The 20,481-nt window shown below is 50.9% G+C and overlaps 2 protein-coding genes across 5 annotated transcripts in view; both read right to left on the bottom strand.

Annotated features, from left to right (window-relative positions):
- Window positions 1-20,481, bottom strand: part of LOC143793543 (uncharacterized) — a 122,835-nt gene that overhangs the window by 14,368 nt on the left and 87,986 nt on the right. For 2 of the 4 annotated variants that reach the window (XM_077280607.1, XM_077280608.1), the window contains exons 2-4: window positions 6,313-6,566; window positions 6,027-6,206; window positions 5,337-5,460 (exon numbers count right to left, since the gene is read on the bottom strand). The exons of 1 other annotated variant lie outside the window; for it this stretch is intronic. In XM_077280607.1, the coding sequence (XP_077136722.1) occupies window positions 5,337-5,460; window positions 6,027-6,206; window positions 6,313-6,402 (394 nt within the window). In that variant the 5' untranslated portion in view covers window positions 6,403-6,566. Of the gene's footprint in view, window positions 1-5,336; window positions 5,461-6,026; window positions 6,207-6,312; window positions 6,705-20,481 lie in introns of those variants that run through there. One more of the 4 variants, XM_077280606.1, reaches the window with a different exon arrangement.
- LOC143793553 (uncharacterized) overlaps window positions 1-20,481 on the bottom strand; it is a 351,737-nt gene that overhangs the window by 318,595 nt on the left and 12,661 nt on the right. The gene's annotated exons all lie outside the window — the stretch shown is intronic.

The raw sequence follows: 20,481 nt of genomic DNA, 5'->3' as shown, positions 1-20,481 counted from the left end.
CAGAATCCCCCTCAAGTGACCCCATTTTGGAAGTTATACCCCTTTGAGAATTTATGTAAAGGTGTAGTCATGATTTTGAATCCATGGTGTTTTCCAGAAACGAGCAGCAGTGGATGCTGCAGAGTGAAAATTGTAAACTGCCGTTGTAGTGACCAGTACGTTGTAGTGCTCGGTAGGTTATACCCAGTTGGCCTCTGTTCAGCACTGTCCGATTTACAGAGATGCGCAAAACTGTGGTGGACCACGCTTTTATGCACACTGTGGTGAAACACTACCTGAGTGGGTTGGGGAACACTCGCTTGGCACGGGATTTAAGCACTCAGGCACGATTTCTCCACTTAAAACAGTCTATTCTGGTTTATTAAAAGTCAAACCACATAACATACAGACTATTAAATTTCATTGATGAACTTATCACGACCACCAGTCTGTTCATGCAGCAGATAAACTTCTCTGCCATATATTACAATCCCCTTGTCTGGGGTTACCTTTCAGGAGCTCTGGCTCCACACACTGACTCCTGCCAGTGCTGGTTCACAGGGGAAAGCTGCCTCACTGGGATCACCTTCCTTGTGACCAGAGCACCTCAGATAGTCCAGACCCACAGTAGGAACTGTAGCTTCCCCAACACAGAAACTGTCTCAGGCTCTGTAGATGCAGCCTCTCCATAAGCTTTCAGGAAGTCCAGGCACAGGCACTTCCAAAACACAGGCCATCAGTCCATGATCTCACCAGGTGCTTGCAGGACTCCAGTCCATCCCATGACAATCCAACACCCTGACCATTCCAGGACTCACACTCTCACCAGGTGCTTACAGGACTCCAGTCCATCCCAGGACAATCCAACACCCTGAGCATTCAGGTCCACGGTCTCTCTAGGTGCTTCCAGGAAACCTCCACTCACAGGAGCTTCCAAAACCGACCGTCCAGGGCCTTGCACATGGACCAAACAGATCCATACACTCTGACCATGTGACCAGACCTCAGTCACATTATATGGTTGTAACCACTCCCCTAGATGGGAGTGTGTGTTGTTAGCCAGTCCCAACCAGCTCACCAGCTAACCCTATAATCCCGCCCTTATAAGTAAACAACAAACTCTTGTGGAACTATAAGTCCCAGCATAACCATATCATTTTGGGCTTACAGAGCAGAGCACCTCTGCGACACATACCGGCCATTTACAATCCTGCTAGACTTTGTCTCATCACCATAATTATGCCTCAAGGCACATCCTGAAGCACACACACAGCGCCCCCTGGCTGTAACATGGGTCACCGCACCACATACCCTCACCCTCTGTTCAAACTTACGGGGTTGAACACATGACATAATCCATGGGTCCCGATACTGGGTACCCATGTCATCTTGCCCTGCAAGTCGAGAGGAACGTCTCAGTCGGTTTTGGGCATCATTCAGCATCACACCTTTGTTAGGCCTCCCCCGCCCCCGCGGTCAGTATGTCGGTCCTGGGCTTTAGCTCCCCTGAGTCACTATCCGTTTGTGTCACCAGACCCTTTTTAGTCAACCCACTTTCCAAGTGTACCCCTTCACGTGACCTTTCTTTCCATGGCCGCCTCCTACTGTTGCGGTCATGAGTCCACCATCCCGTCGAGCCTACTGTCTGGTCTGAATCCGACTCTTCATTACTAAGTCTGCTACCGGGTCTCCCATCTGGCTCACTCAGCCTTGAGCTAACAGAGAAGCCACTACTTTGAACTCTTCCATTCTTTAAGGTATCTTTCCGTATCTCCATACCCTGGGTTGGAAGCGGTCGCCATCTTATATTCTGCAGCTGTTTATTACTCTTCAGACGATCCAGTCTTAGCTGCTCTATTTCCTTCAAATATGTCACCGAGTATTCAAGAAGCATCCGAATGTTCCTAAGGCTTTCTACTGAGCCAATTACAACAAATGGAACCATCCCATCTTCACCAGTTACCTGGACTTCACCATCATCCGGAATCCTCACTCTTGCCACACCGGATCTATTCCCCAGGTCCTGCATCACTTTTCCAAATCTACCAATGACTTTCCCCATCAGATTTTTGGGTACTCGAACGACATCTTCCACAAAGCCCAGCTGACTTTGAGCTTTCCTGGCATACTCCAAATGTCGACAGGCTTCCTTATTCCTCAACAGGATCATCTGTTTCATGCGAAGACATTGTAGATGCATATCCTTCAGGATAGCTACCCGTTTCACTGTGACTTCCCTAGTCGACAGTATCACCAACTGTTTAGTCTCTGGTGCCCAGTTCACACTATGCGCTTTGACCCCCTTCTTAAAGGCCTCACGCACACCTTCACTGGTACAGGCTTCTTGCACCTCTTTGGGTACATCCATCGTGGTCTTGAAGAGCGAGGACTCACTCTCTTCATGAACAGACAGCTGCAGTTTTGCTATGTACCTTTCCATCAAGACATCTGCCACGACCGGGTGACTGTCTTGTTCTGGTTTTAGCACCAATTCTTCCTCCGCTTTACACTCTTCCAGATCCCTGGGCAGGATGGGCACTGACAGCTCCACCTCGTTACCACTCTGACACTGCCGCTGTAAGTCTGTGACCAGCATCTCCTTCTCTTACAGAAGACCACTTAATGCTTCTCTGAGCGCTTCCACATCTTCCATTAAGCCTTTATTCACACTTTGCCACGTTCACAGGTGACCTCGGAGCTCAGAGACTTCCTTCTCCAGCTCATCCACCCTGTGCTCAGCTGCTTGTCTCAGATGCCTTAACTCGGCCTGTAAATGTGTCACCTTTTGCTTCTCATGAGGCAACTCATTAGTGAGATCCTGGATCTCCTCTTTTTCAATCTTCTCAGAGGGTGCAATTTGTTCAGCCCCTTTGCCTCTTTTACATCTCCGGCGACAAGAGGAAGACTTGCCACTTGTACTTGAGTCAGCCATACTGCACTCTTTTCTGCGGTCGTCCTCATCTGAATGGGAGTCACCACCACCCACTTGATCACCTTGGAACCAGCAGTCGCCACTTACACAGGTCATATTTTCTGGTATTTGGTTTACCGAGGTCACCGAGCTCCCCGAATCAACCAGACCAAATACATCCTCTACCTCTGCGTTTAACTCCAGAACACACCCACGTAGTCTCTCGCCAGGAGGGTAGTTCTTATGGCAGATTGGACATGCATAGTACCAATGTCCCTGGCTACAGTCCAATGATGTATTCACCGCCGCCTTTTTTGCCATCACCCCATTTGGGTTATCGCCCCCTTTTGAGTCACTACCCCCTTTTGAGACTCCACCCCCTTTTTGGCAACTAAGCTCTTTTGGGATCCCGCCCCCTTTTGGGACTCCGCCCCTTTTTAAGCAATCATCCCTGTTTGGATTACCGCCCCCCTTTTTTGGGAAACCACCCTATTAGGAACACCACCCCTTCCCTGGGGTACACCCCATAGACTCCCCACAGAACTCTCAGGCACCAGTTCACACACAAAAAAGTCTTTTTTTTTTTTTAGGTCGGCACTGGCCCTTTAAGAGTTTGCACGTTCTGGACCAATATCCTCACGACACCTCACCAGCGCCTGCTGGCGCTATCACAGCTCCTGCTGCAGTCACACACCACCAGCACCTCCGTGTGCTGATCACAAGCTGCTGCAGAACCTCTTGCTGCAACTACTGTCCACAAGGCTCTGCACCGCAGACTTCGTGGACCTGCCGATCCACAGCAAGACGCTTGTCAGCTTCGTGGACCCGCTGATCCACAGCAAGACACTTGTCAGCTTCGTGGACCCACTGATCCACCGCAAGACGCTTGTCAGCTTCGTAACCCCGACAAGTTACAGCCAGATGCTTGCAATCTTCGTGGCCCCGCCGAGCCACAGCAATTACGTCCACACGTGCTTTCAGGACCGTTGCCCGCATTCTCCACGAAACGTGGTGAAACGCTACCTGAGTGGGTTGGGGAGCACTCGCTTGGCACGGGATTTAAGCACTCAGGCACGATTTCTCCACTGAAACAGTCTATTCCGGTTTATTAAACATCATAAACCACATAACATACAGTCTATTAAATTTCATCCATGAACTTATCACGACCACCCAGTCTGTTCATGCAGCAGATAAACTTCTCTGCCATATATTACAATCACCTTGTCCGGCATTTAGCCGATACAGCTGACCGCAATGATGGGAGGAAAGCTACGTTCCTTCTCCCATCATCCTCCTGTCAGTGTCGGCGTCTGACCCATACGGCAGCAGCGGCTGTAACACCTAAAAAGACAGACACTGCCGGATTTCGGGTCAGTACGATTACAACGATACATCATTTATATTTTTATTATGTTTTGGGGCTTTTACACAAACTTTTATAGATAAAGTAATTATTTTTGCATCACTTTATTCTGAGGGCTATAACTTTTTCATTTTTCTGCTGATGGAGCTGTATGGGGGCTTGTTTTTTTGTGGGACAACATGACGTTTTCAGAGGTACCATTTTTATTTACATTAGTCTTTTTGATCGTGTTTTATTCCACTATTTGTTTGGCAGAATGATGATAAAGCATAGTGTTTTGCCTTGTGTATTTTTTTATGGTGATCACTGAATGGTTTATCTAATTTCATAGGTCGGGTCGTTCTGAACGCGGCGATCCCGAACGTGTACTTTTTATTTTTTATTCATAGAAATATTTAGTAATGGGTACAGTATAGATTTTTTATTATTATTTTGTGATTTTTTTAATGTTTTTCAATTTTTTTTTTTTACCTATTCTCTCCATGGGACTTTCACTTTCAGCAGCCTGATTGCCTATGAAGCATAGCAATGCACCAGCACTGCCATGCTTTATAAACTGTCAGCGCTGCACAGACATGCAAGGTAGATACATCATTCTCTGAACATGGTGTACAATTTGCTAGCTCTGGTGACTCGGATGTTTTCATGACGACATCGGGTCACTGTGGAAACAATCGGCTTCCCCCTCCTTCTGCAAACCTGCTAAATACTATTGATCGCAGCATTTAGCGGGTTAAACTGCTGGGAGCGGTGTGGACACTGCTACCGCCAGAGGGAGCCGGGTGTCAGCTGTCATTATCCTGCAGCTTTCACCTGCGCTCAACCTTCTGTGTGCGGGCGATCGCCATGACATATATATACTGCATCGGTTAGAAAGGGATTAATACGATTTTGACAATATTTATTATTATTATTATTATTATTATACTCCCCCTATGTCAAATCAGACCTCCTGTTACTGTTTGTGGGTTGTAACAACATTGACCATTGGTATCGTACAGGCATCACTGCGACGGGCAATTGCTTTCCATGTATCTACTGTCTACCTACAGGGAATAAATATCCATTATCCCTGCTCACCTCCTGGTGTAAGAGGCCGGAGCTCCTCCATCATCACGTCCTGGTACCGATCCTCGTGTCCTTCTAGATACTCCCACTCCTCCATGGAGAGATAGACAGCGACGTCCTGACACCTTATAGGAACCTGACAACAACCACACCGTCATCACCCAGAATCCTCCAGTGCTGTATAATGTCCCAGCAGTCACCTCTCCGCTCATCACCCAGAATCCTCCAGTGCAGTATAATGTCGCAGAAGTCACCTCTCCGGTCATCACCCAGAATCCTCCAGTGCAGTCCTGTATAATGTCCCCGCAGTCAACTCTCCGCTCATCACCCAGAATCCTCCAGTGCTGTATAATGTCGCAGAAGTCACCTCTCCGGTCATCACCCAGAATCCTCCAGTGCCGTCCTGTATAATGTCCCAGTCACCTCTCCCCTCATCACCCAGAATCCTCCAATGCTGCCCTGTATAATGTCCCAGTCACCTCTCCGCTCATCACCCAGAATCCTCCAGTGCTGTATAATGTCCCAGAAGTCACCTCTCCGGTCATCACCCAGAATCCTCCAGTGCCGTCCTGTATGTCTCAGCAGTCACCTCTCCGCTCACCACCCAGAATCCTCCAGTGCCGTCCTGTATAATGTCTCAGCAGTCACCTCTCCGCTCATCACCCAGAATCCTCCAGTGCTGTATAATGTCCCAGCAGTCACCTCTCCGCTCAGCAGCTCAATAATCTTGTTGCTGAGCTCCAGGATTTTCTTGTTCCTCTCATGTAGCAGGGAGTGCGGGGGAGGCGCTGTGATGGGGCCCGGGCTCCGCCCTCCTGACTCCTGGAGATGGATGATGGGAGTCACGCCGCCCCCCGGTGTCTTCCTCACTACTGTGTAATCCTGTGTATGGAGAGAGACACTTAGGGAGAAGCAGAAAAACACAAAATCCCAGCTGTACAATGAAATACAGGTGCAAATCCTACTGATAGAAATGTAGAGGAGTTACCTCTCCGCTCAGCAGGGAGATGATCTCCAGGGCGAAGTGGAATAATCTTCTGGTGATCTCATTCCTGTCCTCGTCCATCCTTGGGGTCATTCAGGAGAAGGAGGGATGATCACTGGATCAGCTGGAGGGATCTAGTCCTACCAGCATCTTCATGATAAAGGAGAAGATGGAAATCACAGGGGACGATATAACGTGAGATACAGAAGCGCAGTCACTGAGCAAGGTGAGAAGCGGATCCTCCGAGCTGTCACCACCTGGATTGTAGGAGGATTACAAGCACAGCGATTAATATAATGGCCACAGGATAAACTATAACTGTGATACACGGGGGCTTTCTCTGCAGGTATTGGGATGTTTCCATATCTGTTGTACAAGTGAGTGGAAACAACCACAGACACTGTTAAGAATATGGACTTAATTGAAGATATACAAAATGGATGCTTATATCAACATATAAGAATCAATACGTGTCAGCAGTTCTAGAACATTTATGTGGACTTTGATATGACGTGTCCACTTTTGCTAATACAGAATGAAATAATGCTTAGGCAAAGGACAGAATCATAAAAGCTAATGAATATTGATTAAACCCGTGCTGAGGGAGGAGAAATTAAGGGTTTTACCAATAATCAATATAAGTGATAATCTATATAAGGATGTACTTTTCCCTAAAAAAAAAAACAAAAACAGGTTTTCTTCTAGTGACTGTGTGGTCAATCACAAGTAGTCTTTCACCGTGTACTCGTATATTTCTCTGACATATCATTTAGCAACACACAATTAAGATGGTCACACGGCTTTAGTGTGACCTGAACAGTTGGCGCCCAATGTGGGGTCAAGACGAGGAGTCCAGATGACTGCAGCCACAGCATACCTCTTCCCGGAATGAACCACACCTGAGGGCCGGAGGTCATGCACCTCCAAAAGGTAGGACAATACGTCATCTTGCCTAATGACCCTCCAGTGTGTGCGCATACAGGGATAGAGATAGCCGGTTGTCATCTCCGGATAATAATTGACAAGTCCTGAGCCTTTGAACCGGTCAGAGTATTTTCCTTAATTGTCTGTTTATCTGTTTGTATTGTTTAAATAAGCGATTGGCGATTCCAGTGATAACATATTGCAGAGGGCAGGCAAACAGGGAGAAATACACAAAGAAACATTAAGCCATCACTCTGTTTCCAGCCTCTAGCACGGCTGATGGTCCCAGGTGCATTCACGCAATGAGCTGCCCACCTGATGGTCCGCGTCCAGCTCCGCCCAAGCCACGCAAAGCTAAAGAGTGGTGATTGCAAAATTCTTCGCTGCTTGCATTAAGTTGTTAAAAATAATCCAAGACCGTTAGTGATTCGCTAGACTTTTATCAGCCTGGCCAAGTCACAGGTCCTGACTCCTGGCTGCCTTGCTGATAAAAGAATCCACTAAATTTTATTACTTCTGCCCAGCCAGGGTTAGAGTCCCCCCTGCAGTAGTAATAAAAGTGTAAATGGTTTGTGTTAAAGTAGTAACAATTTCACGACCGGCCACATCAGTTAGATGACGTGTCCTCATTGCATTCAAGCATTATAACTTAGTTTCTCACAGGAAGGTTGGCGAGTTTCCAGGGTAGTAGAAACACCCTTCGTTAGAATTAACACAGGTTTATACAGCGTTTTCCATTGCATTTCCGTAATCGAAAAGTGTTTAGATTAAACATACATGCAAGGCTAACTGTTCCCAATATGGAAGGCACACTGTTGCAAGACATAGAGGACAGGAGGCTATATAACCCCACACGTAGCACCCTTCACGTGTAGCAGAAATTACAGCAAAACAGCATTAGCAAAGCAGGAACTGCTGTATTTGGGATTCAAACATGGACATCGATCAGTCTAAACCTAACCAGTTCTCTGCGCAGGATTTAGTGGCAGAGACAGGGAGGGAAAACAGTATGTTAAAAATGCTAAAGTCCTCCTGAAACTCACAGGATTTATAACCAGTGGGAGGGAAGACTGGATGAGGAGGAATGGAAATGTATGTTGACAAGTAAGAAGGACCTCCTGTAGGACCACAAAGACTTAAAATCATAGAATGGTAGAGTAGGAAGGGACCTCCTGGGTCATCTGGTCCAACCCCCTGCTCAAAGGAGAATTCACTAAATCATCCCAGACAGATGCCTGTCCAGCCTCTGTTTGAAGACTTCCATAAAAGGAAAAGTCACCACCTCTCATAATAATAATAATAATTTTATTTATATAGCGCCAACATATTCCGCAGAGCTTTACATTATAGAGGGGACTTGTACAGACAATAGACATTACAGCATAACAAAAATCACAGTTCAAAATAGATACCAGTAGGAATGAGGGCCCTGCTGCTCGCAAGCTTACAAACTATGAGGAAAAGGGGAGACACGAGAGGTGGATGGTAATTGCTTTCGTTGTTCGGGCCAGCCATAGTGTAAGAATCGGGTGTTCATGTAAAGCTGCATGAACCAGTTAAAAGCCTAAGTATGTAGCAGTACAGACACAAAGGGATATTAACTGCATAAAGTGTATGAGAACATGATGCGAGGAACCTGATTATGGTTTAAGTTTTTTTAATGGGCCACACAGGGATAGTTAGGTTAATGTGTTGAGGCGGTAGGCCAGTCTGAACAAATGCATTTTTAGGCCACGCTTAAAACTTTGTGGATTAATCATATTAACCTGGGTAGTGCATTCCAGAGAATTTGCGCAGCACGTGAAAAGTCTTGGAGATGGGAGTGGGAGGTTCTGATGATTGAGGATGTTAACCTCAGGTCATTAGCAGAACAGAGAGCACGGGTAGGGTGGTAGGCTGAGACCAAGGAGGAGATGTAGGTTGGTGCTGAGCCATGGAGCGCTTTGTGGATGAGTGTAATAAGTTTGTACTGGATTCTGGAGTGGATGGGTAACCAGTGTAATGACTGGCACAAGGTAGAGGCATCGGTGTAACGGTTGGTGAGGAATATGATCCTGGCAGCAGCATTCAGGACAGATTGGAGCGGGGAGAGTTTGGTAAGACGGAGACCGATTAGTAGAGAGTTATAATAGTCCAGACGAGTGAATAAGAGAAACAGTAAGAGTTTTTGCAGAGTCGAAAGTAAGAAAAGGGCAACTTCTAGAAATGTTTTTGAGATGCAGATAAGAGCGAGCCAGTGATCGGATGTGGGGGTGAATGAAAGCTCGGAATCAAGTGTGACCCCCAAGGCAGCGGGCATGTTGCTGGGGAGTAATGGTGGAACCACACAAGGAGATGGCAATGTCGGCCATAGGTACATTAGTAGAGAAAGGAAACACAAGGAGTTCAGTTTTTGACAGGTTCAGTTTCAGATAAAGGGAGAACATTATGTTAGAGTCCAGCGGTAAGACAATCACTGGCGTTTTCTAAAAAGGCAGGCGTGATATCAGGAGAAGTGTATAATTGGGTGTCATCAGCATAGAGATGGTACTGGAACCCAAATCTACTGATTGTTTGTCAAATAGGGGCAGTATACAAAGAGAAGAGGGGGCCTAGGACCGATCCTTGAGGAACCCCAACAGTAAGGGGAAGGTGAGAGGAGGAACCAGCAAAAGATACAGTGATAGAGAGGTCAGAGAGATAGGAGAACCAGGAGAGAACGGTGTCCTTGAGGCCAATGGAGTCTAGCATAGTGAGGAGGAGCTGATGATCCACAGTATCGAATCCTGCAGAGAGATCCAAGAGAATTAGCATGGCAGCCTGTTCCACTCATTGATCACCCTGTCAATAAGTTTTTGCTAATATCTAATCTGTGTCTCCTCCCATTCAGGCTCATACCATTGCTTCTAGTCTTTCCTTGTGCAAATGAGAATAAAAATGATCCTTCTACAATGTGTCAGCCCTTGAGATATTTGTAGACAGCTATTAAGTCTCCTCTGTCTTCTTTTTTGCAGCTAAACATTCCCAAATCCTGTAACCGTTCCTCATAGGGCATGGTTTGCAGACCGGTCACCATTCTGGTCGCTCTTCTCTGTACTTGCTCGAGTTTGTTGATGTCTTTTTTAAAATGTGGTGCCCAAAACTGGACACAGTATTCCAGATGATGTCTGACCAAAGAGGAGTAGAGGACAATAATGACTTCAAGTGATCTAGACTGTATGCTTCTGTTGATACATCCCAGAATTGCATTTGCCTTTTTTTGTGCTGCATCACACTGTTGACTCATCTATTAGTATAGCCAAGTCTTTTTCACGTGTGCTGTTGCTTAGTCCTATGCCTCCCATTCTGTATATGCTTTTTTCATTTTTATTGCACAGATGTAGTACTTTGCATTTTTCCCTGTTAAAAAACATTGTTAGTTGCCCACTGCTCCAATTTATATAATTTTTGAATCCTCTCTCTTCTCTAGTATTAGCTATCCCTCCTAGCTTTGTCATCAGTAAATTTAATCAGTGTACCCTCAATTCCTTCATCTAAATCATTGATAAAAATGTTGAACAATACAGGGCCCAGGACAGAGCCCTGTGGTACCCCATTTGAGACATTCTTCCCAGTGGATGTGCAGCCATTTCCGACCACTCTTTGGGTCCGATCACTAAGCCAGTTATGTATCCAACTAACAGTTGCCTTGTCCATTCCATACTTAGTCATTTTTTCAATAAGGATTGTGTGAGATACTTTGTCAAATGCTTGGCTGAAGTCAAGATATACTATATCTACAGCATTTCCCTGATCCACCCAGTCAGTGATTCTGTTATAGAAGGAAATTAAGTTAGTCTGACATGACTTAGTTACAAACCCATGCTGATTCTGGTTAATCACTTCATTCGTATCCAGGTACTTATATACATGTTGTTTAATAATTTGTTCAAAGATCTTTCCTGATATAGATGTCAAACTCACAGGCCTATAGTTGCCTAGGTCCATCTTCTCCTTTTTGAAGATAGGAACATTTGCTCTTCTCCAGTCTTCTGGGACTTCTCCTGTTCTCCAAGAATTCGTGTAATTCATTTGGACCTGGAGACTTGAATTCATTTATATTAGCTAACTGTTTCCTCACTATCTTTCTGATTATAGATATCCTGGATTTTACTATTCCTTTAATAGGACAGTGAAGATCAGTTGATGTTACATTTCCTTTCGGAGAGAAACCAGATGCAAAATAGGAATTTAAAAGTTCGGCCTTCTCAACATCCTTTCTTACTATTTCATCATTTTCATCCTGTAAAAATCCTATAGCAACTTTGACTTTTCTTTTACTTTGAACACATCCCCAAAATCCTTCTTTCATTGCTTTTGGCGTCTCTTGCAAGCCTTAATTCATTGTCAGTTTTAGATAATCTGATTCGTGCCCTGCAGACAGCATTCTATTCTTCTCTAGATAAGCCTTCCTCTTTCCATTTGATAAACATTTCTTTCTTTCTATTTAGCATGTGTTTAAGCTCTGCTTTCATCCATCTTGGTTTCCTTAAATGCTTCGTATTCTTCCCTCTTTTTGGAATTATTAACGATTGTGCTTTGAGAATCTCATTTTTCAAGATTTCCCATCCTTCCTGGACATTTTGTCCTTAAGTATATCCAGCCATTGGATCCCTCCGATTTTCTTCCTGAGTCCCTTAAAATCTGCCTTTCAGAAATCTAACCTTGAAGTCTGAGTCTTCACAGGTCTTCCTCCTCTAGTTATCCAAAACTCTAAAATAGCATGGTCGCTACCTCCTAGGGTTCCAGTCACTCTTACTTCCTCAACCATTTCCTCCCTGTTTATAAGGATTAGATCCAAGGTAGCAGATCCCCTTGTTTTCTCTCCTACCTTTTGGAAGATAAAGTTGTCATCAAGTGAGGATAAGAATTTGCTTGACCAGTTAGTTTTGCCCAAGAGAGATTCCGAACAAATGTCTGGATACATACCAAATAAGCCCTCAATTACAACCACGGAGGACCGTGAGAATAAGGTCAACCTACAAAATAGTCCTCCAACAAAAGAGATCATATAAAAGTAATTTTTATTGAGCCAAATTAAAATATTATTAAAAAAGGGATGACATTTGTACAAAAAGGACAAGCAAACATTGGGCAGAAATATGCAATAGGTTCAATAATAATCCATCAGGAATAAATAGTGCAATGCTAAAAAGTGAAACAAGTGGTGAAGTGCATATGCATTAGGACCAATAGCAAAGATCTGGGTGCAACTAGTTCAGTAATGAAATATAATATATAGTAAGCACAGTTGCTTAGAATTCATATATAGAGATATTCCTCCGCACATCATAATCATATATAGACTAGAGTCAAAAAAGAGTATTTAGACCAAGCTTTCTGACACTGGGCAGCGCATTTCTCTAGAATCCCTTGATAGTCTTGAGATTTCATTGTACCCTGTGCCAGATGCAGCAAAGCATCCCTAGAACATAACAGAGCCTCCTCCATGATTCTCAGTAGGGACAGTGTTATATTCTTGATATGCTTCATTTTTCCAACTGTGAACATAGAGCTGATGTGCCTAACCAAAAAGTTCCATGTTCGCCTCATCTGTCCATAGGACATTCTCCCAGGACCTTTGTGGCTTGTCCACATGTAGTTTGGCAAATTCCAGTCTGGCTTTTTTATGATTTTTTTTCAACAATGGCGTCATCCTTGGTCGTCTTCCATGAAGTCCACTTTGGCTCATACAACGACAGATGATGCGATCTGACACTGATGTTCCTTGAGCTTGAAGTTCACCTTTAATCTGTTTAGAAGTTTTTCTGGGCTCTTTTGTTACCATTCGTATCATCCGTCTCTTAGATTTGTCACCAATGTTCCTCCTGCGGCCACACCCAGGGAGGTCGGCTACAGTCCATGGATCTTACATTTCTGAATAATATGTGCAGCTGTAGTCACAGGAACTTGGAGATGTCTTATAACTTTTACCTGTAACATGTTTGTCTATCATATTCTATCTGATCTCCTGAGACGACTCTTTCCTTCGCTTCCTCTGGTCCATGTTGAGTGTGATACACACCATGTCACCACACAGCACAGTGAGGATCTGTAGCCCTACATACGGCCACTCACTGACTCCAGGATTGTAGACCCCTGTGATGATAGATCGCAGTGTGTCCAGTAACTAACACGTCCCTTTTGTCACATTATTTTCAGGGGTTCCATCATTTCTGTCCAGGCCGATTTTATGAGTTTTATTTTTCAAAATTCTGTGGACTCATGGCTGAAAAGCAATGTCTGACTTTCATTTGTTCATTTTCATAGATCTTTTATTTATTATTACTTTTGTCAGATTCAAGTTATTTCTGTGACCATTGTGGGTTTTTCTGCATTAAACGAGGAGCACCAACGATTTTTACCATGTGTGTATCTCCGACTTTGTCTTTTTGCACCTCTAAGGAGACACGGTATGCGGGTTGCTGGACTGGGGGGGTGACTCCCTGTGTCCACCTGGTGGATGGCTAGCTGTGTTCTCCCTGGCACACCTGTGAAAATGGTCAAGTAAGGACAGAACCCCTCTCACAGCTGCAAGATATGAATAGCTGTGGGTTGAATTCTGCATCCTCAATAGACCCTTAGTCCCAGATGGTGACCACGTAATTTACGTCATTGAGGCACCGATGTACGAGGTGTGGATCTTCCCAGGCCGCCTGAACTTGTTCTGGGTTATTGGGAGTAGGACCCACACCTGACTCACTTCACACACCTGCTCCTGGGAGTTTAGGTCGTACTTTTTCTGGTACACCTCTGGAGTCAGCTGGTGCTTTTTTTTTTTTTATCAGGGTCTGTTTGATGGCCTCATAGCCTCCATCTTTGTCTCGAAGGAGAGAGGCAACCACATCCAGAGCAATTCCTCTGAGCCCTGAGGTTAAACATCTGGTCCACTAGTCCTCAGGCAACTGGTACTGCCTGCAGGCCTTTTCAAACCCCAGCAGAAATATGTCAAATGCCCCATCCTGGTCCATGAGAGAAAATGCTTAGGATGGGGTTTAAAGGTGGAGACATTACTGGACTCAATGTTTTTGTGGGGTGGGTGTTTCCTTCTGGATTCGTGCTAACTCTAGTTGGTACTCTCGCTCGGCTCTGTCAGCCTCGCGCTCGGCTCTGTCAGCCTCGCGCTCGGCTCTGTCAGCCTCGCGCTCGGCTCTCTCAGCCTCGCGCTCGGCTCTCTCAGCCTCGCGCTCGGCTCTCTCAGCCTCGCGCTCGGCTCTCTCAGCCTCGCGCTCGGCTCTCTCAGCCTCGCGCTCGGCTCTCTCAGCCTCGCGCTCGGCCCTCTCAGCCTCGCGCTCGGCCTCGCCTGTTGCTCTGTCTACAACCCACAGAAGTTGCTCAGGTAGTGCAGCTCATCCAGGATGACACATTAATGCGAGCTGTGGTAAAGAATGGTAGCTGTGTCTGTCAGCGTAGTGTCCAGAGCATGGAGCAGATACCAGGAGACAGGCCAGTACACCAGGAGACGTGGAGGGGGCCGTAGGAGGGCAACAACACCCAAGCAGCAGGACCGCTATTTCCTCCTTAATGCAAGGAGGAGCAGTGCCAGATCCCTGCAAAATGACCTCCAGCAGCCACTAACATCCATGCGTCTGCTCAGACTGTGAAAAACAAACTCCATAAAGGTGGTTTAAGGGTCCGACATCCACAAGTGGGTGTTGTGCTTACAGCCCACACTGTGCAGGGCAAATCACATTTGCCAGAGAACACCAACATTGGCAGATTCGACATTGGCGCCCTGTGCTCTTCATGGAGGAGAGCAGGTTCACACTGAGGACATGTAACAGAAATTGGAAACGCTGTGGAGAACGTTCTGCTGCCTGCAACATCCTCCAGCATGACTGGTGGATTTTGGCAGTGGGTTAGTAATGATGTGGGAGACATTTCTTTGGTGGGCCGCACAGCCCTCCATGTGCTCGCCAGAGGTAGCCTGACTGCCATTAGGTACCGAGATGAGATCCTCAGACCCCTTGTGAGACTATATGCTGGTGTGGTTGGCCCTGGGTTCCTCCTAATGCAGGACAATGCCAGACCTCATGTGGCTGGAGTGTGTCAGCAGTTCCTGCAAGATGAAGGCATTGAAGCTATGGACTGGCCTGCCTGTTCCCCAGACCTGAATCCGATTGAACACATCTGGGACATCATGTCTCGCTCCATCCACCAATGTCACGTTGCACCACAGACTGTCCATGAGTTGACTGATGCTTTAATCCAGGTCTGGGAGGAGATCCCTCAGGAGACCATCCGCCGCCTCATCAGAAGCATGCCCAGGCATTGTAGGGAAGTCATACAGGCACGTGGAGGCCACACACACTACTGAGCATCATTTCCTTAAGGCATTTTCACCGAAGTTGGATCAGCCTGAAATTTGATTTTTCACTATGATTTTGAGCATCATTCCAACTCCAGACCTCCGTGGGATATTAATTGTGATTTACATTAATCATTTTTAGGTTTTATTGTTCTCCGCACATTCCACTATGTAATGAATAAAGATTTACAACTGGAATATTTCATTCAGTGATATCTAGGAGGTGTGATTTTAGTGTTCCCTTTATTTTTTTTTAGCAGTGTATATACCTTGGTACGGTCACTGCTGTTGCAGTAGCCCCTTCCAAAGGGAGCTAATTTGGGTTGAGATACCAACGATCTGGAGGAGCGGAAGGACTGGAGGAGCAGAATCCACGAGTGTCTGGTGAAGAAAGGAGAAGCTCGGAGCTTAGTGTGGATGGTCCATGAGGTTCAATTAGCAGCCCACCCTCGCTATACTATAAGGAGAGACCCCTGAGATACACACTGCTCCCTGTAACATTAGATCACATCGTCACGTCTGCTGCACGGCGGTGTCTGTACTCGCTCTGATCACATAATTCTCCTAAAGACGAGCGGGACAATAAATGTGTGACACCATCAGGCTGAGGAGAAGATGGCCGATCCCACCAACAATTCTCCCTCCCTCCTGTCTGTGTCACCAGCAGCGGACTGTAAAGGGTTAATCGGAGTCTCACTACAGACAGTACATAAAGCGCAGAACAGGGACGGATTTATCTCTGCTGCTTCCTTCTCTTCTGCTCCACTCTACACAGGAACAACTGGGATAAGACACATAGATCCTCACAACCAGCAGATATTTGTGTAGGTTCTCTGCCGCCCTCTCCCGGGATCCCCCGCCGCCCTCTCACGGGTTCCTTCGCTGCCTTCTGCCAGCTTCTCCCGCCGCACTCTCCCGGGTTCTTTCGCCGCCTTCTCCCGAGATCCCACGCCGCACTCTCCTGGGTTCCTTCGCCGCCTTCTCCTGGGATCCCCACCGCCCTCTCCTGGGATCCCCCACCACACTCTCCCGGTATCCCCCGCCGAACTCTCCCAGGATCCCCCGCCGCCCTCTCCCAGGATCAACCGCCACACTCTCCCGGGATCCCTTGCCGCACTCTCCCGGGATCCTTCGCCGCCTTCTCCCGGGATCCCCCACCACCATTTCCTGGGATCCCCCACCGCTTTCTCCCAGGATCCCCCACCACCCTCTCCCACCACCCTCTTCTCCCAGGATCCCCCACCACCCTCTCCCACCACCCTCTTCTCCCAGGATCCCCCACCACCCTCTCCCACCACCCTCTTCTCCCAGAATCCCCCGCCGCCCTCTCCCAGGATCCCCCGCCACCCTCTCTTGGGTTTCCCCGCTTCCCTCTCCCCGGATCCCCTGTCTCCCTCTCCCGGGATCCCCAGCCGCCCTCTCCCAGGATCCCCCGCCGCCCTCTCCCAGAATCCCCCGCCGCTCTCTCCCGGGATCCCCCGCCGCTCTCTCCCGGGATCCCCCGTCGCCATCTCCCGGGGATGGGATCCGCGCCGCCTTCTCCTGGGTTTCCCTGCTTCCCTCTCCCAGGATCCCCCGTTGCTCTCTCCCGGCATCCCCAGTCGCCCTCTCCCGGGAACCCCCGCCGCCCTCTTTTGGGTTTCCCCGCCGCCCTCTCCCAGAATCCCCCGCCGCTCTCTCCTGGGATCCCCCGCCGCCCTCTCCCAGGATCCCCTGCTGCCCTCTCCCAGGATCCCCTGCTGCCCTCTCTTGGGTTTCCCTGCTGCCCTCTCCCAGGATCCCCCGCCGCTCTCTCCCGGGATCCCCCGCCGCCCTCTCCCAGGATCCCCTTCTGCCCTCTTTTGGGTTTCCCCGCTGCCCTCTCCCAGAATCCCCCGCCGCCCTCTCCCAGGATCCCCTGCTGCCCTCTCTTGGGTTTCCCTGCTGCCCTCTCCCAGGATCCCCTGCTGCCCTCTCTTGGGTTTCCCTGCTGCCCTCTCTTGGGTTTCCCTGCTGCCCTCTCCCAGGATCCCCCGCCGCTCTCTCCAGGGATCCCCCGCCGCCCTCTCCCAGGATCCCCTGCCGCCCTCTCCCAGGATCCCCTGCCGCCCTCTCCCAGGATCCCCTGCCGCCCTCTCCCAGGATCCCCCGCCGCCCTCTCCCAGGATCCCCAGTCGCCCTCTCCCGGGGATGGGATCCGCCGCCGCCTTCTCCTGGGTTTCCCCGCTTCCCTCTCCCAGGATCCCCAGTCGCTCTCTCCCGGCATCCCCAGCCGCCCTCTTTTGGGTTTCCCCGCCGCCCTCTCCCAGAATCCCCCGCCGCCCTCTCCCAGAATCCCCCGCCGCTTTCTCCCGGGATCCCCCGCCGCCCTCTCCCAGGATACCCTGCTGCCCTCTCTTGGGTTTCCCTGCTGCCCTCTCCCAGGATCCCCCGCCGCCATCTCCCGGGGATGGGATCCGCCGTCGCCTTCTACTGGGTTTCCCCGCTTCCCTCTCCCAGGATCCCCCGCCGCTCTCTCCCGGGATCCCCCGCCGCCCTCTCCCAGGATCCCCTGCTGCCCTCTTTTGGGTTTCCCCGCTGCCCTCTCCCAGAATCCCCCGCCGCCCTCTCCCAGGATCCCCTGCTGCCCTCTCTTGGGTTTCCCTGCTGCCCTCTCCCAGGATCCCCCGCCGCCCTCTCCCAGGATCCCCCGCCGCCCTCTCCCGGGATCCCCTGCTGCCCTCTCTTGGGTTTCCCTGCTGCCCTCTCCCAGGATCCCCCGCCGCCCTCTCCCAGGATCCCCCGCCGCCCTCTCCCAGGATCCCCTGCTGCCCTCTCTTGGGTTTCCCTGCTGCCCTCTCCCAGGATCCCCCGCCGCCCTCTCCCAGGATCCCCTGCTGCCCTCTTTTGGGATTCCCCGCTGCCCTCTCCCAGAATCCCCTGCTGCCCTCTCTTGGGTTTCCCTGCTGCCCTCTCCCAGGATCCCCCGCCGCCCTCTCCCAGGATCCCCTGCTGCCCTCTCTTGGGTTTCCCTGCTGCCCTCTCCCAGAATCCCCCGCCGCCCTCTCCCAGGATCCCCTGCTGCCCTCTCTTGGGTTTCCCTGCTGCCCTCTCCCAGGATCCCCCGCCGCTCTCTCCCGGGATCCCCCGCCACCCTCTCCCAGGATCCCCTGCCGCCCTCTCCCAGGATCCCCCGCCGCCCTCTCCCAGAATCCCCCGCCGCTCTCTCCCGGGATCCCCCGCCGCCCTCTCCCAGGATCCCCCGTCGCCCTCTCCCGGGGATGGGATCTGCCGCCGCCTTCTCCTGGGTTTCCCCGCTTCCCTCTCCCAGGATCCCCCGTCGCTCTCTCCCGGGAACCCCCGCCGCCCTCTTTTGGGTTTCCCCGCCGCCCTCTCCCAGAATCCCCCGCCGCCCTCTCCCAGAATCCCCCGCCGCTCTCTCCCGGGATCCCCCGCCGCCCTCTCCCAGGATAGCCTGCTGCCCTCTCTTGGGTTTCCCTGCTGCCCTCTCCCAGGATCCCCCGCCGCCCTCTCCCGGGGATGGGATCCGCCGCCGCCTTCTCCTGGGTTTCCCCGCTTCCCTCTCCCAGGATCCCCCGCCGCTCTCTCCCAGGATCCCCCGCTGCCCTCTCCCGGGATCCCCCGCCGCCCTCTCCCGGGATCCCCTGCCGCCCTCTCCCGGGATCCCCTGCCGCCCTCTCTTGGGATCCCCTGCTGCCCTCTCTTGGGTTTCCCTGCTGCCCTCTCCCAGGATCCCCCGCCGCACTCTCCCAGGATCCCCCGCCGCTCTCTCTCGGGATCCCCCGCCGCCCTCTCCCAGGATCCCCTGCTGCCCTCTTTTGGGTTTCCCCGCTGCCCTCTCCCAGAATCCCCCGCCGCCCTCTCCCAGGATCCCCCGCCACCCTCTCTTGGGTTTCCCCGCTTCCCTCTCCCGGGATCCCCCGTCTCCCTCTCCCGGGATCCCCAGCCGCCCTCTCCCAGGATCCCCTGCCGCTCTCTCCCGGGATCCCCCGCCGCTCTCTCCCGGGATCCCCCGTCGCCCTCTCCCGGGGATGGGATCCGCCGCCGCCTTCTCCTGGGTTTCCCCGCTTCCCTCTCCCAGGATCCCCCGTCGCCCTCTCCCGGGAACCCCCGCCGCCCTCTTTTGGGTTTCCCCGCCGCCCTCTCCCAGAATCCCCCGCCGCCCTCTCCCAGAATCCCCCGCCGCTCTCTCCCGGGATCCCCCGCCGCCCTCTCCCAGGATAGCCTGCTGCCCTCTCTTGGGTTTCCCTGCTGCCCTCTCCCAGGATCCCCCGCCGCCCTCTCCCGGGGATGGGATCCGCCGCCGCCTTCTCCTGGGTTTCCCCGCTTCCCTCTCCCAGGATCCCCCGCCGCTCTCTCCTGGGATCCCCCGCCGCCCTCTCCCAGGATCCCCTGGTGCCCTCTTTTGGGTTTCCCCGCTGCCCTCTCCCAGAATCCCCCGCCGTCCTCTCTCAGGATCCCCTGCTGCCCTCTCTTGGGTTTCCCCGCCGCCCTCTCCCAGGATCCCCTGCTGCCCTCTCTTGGATTTCCCTGCTGCCCTCTCCCAGGATCCCCCGCCGCTCTCTCCCGGGATCCCCTGCTGCCCTCTCTTGGGTTTCCCCGCCGCCCTCTCCCGGGATCCCCTGCTGCCCTCTCTTGGGTTTCCCCGCCGCTCTCTCCCGGGATCCCCTGCTGCCCTCTCTTGGGTTTCCCCGCCGCTCTCTCCCGGGATCCCCCGCCGCCCTCTCCCAGGATCCCCTGCTGCCCTCTCCCAGGATCCCCCGCCACACTCTCCCGGGATCCCCTGCTGCCCTCTCCCAGGATCCCCCGCCGCCCTCTCCCAGGATCCCCCGCCGCCCTCTCTTGGGTTTCCCCGCTGCCCTCTCTTGGGTTTCCCCGCTGCCCTCTCCCAGGATCCCCCGCCGCTCTCTCCCGGGATCCTCCGCCGCCCTCTCCCAGGATCC

The sequence above is a fragment of the Ranitomeya variabilis genome, chromosome 1 (genome assembly GCF_051348905.1).
Source record: "Ranitomeya variabilis isolate aRanVar5 chromosome 1, aRanVar5.hap1, whole genome shotgun sequence".
Taxonomy (NCBI): domain Eukaryota; kingdom Metazoa; phylum Chordata; class Amphibia; order Anura; family Dendrobatidae; genus Ranitomeya; species Ranitomeya variabilis.
The sequence above is the reverse complement of the archived record's forward strand: the minus strand, read 5'-3'. Positions and strand labels throughout refer to the sequence as shown.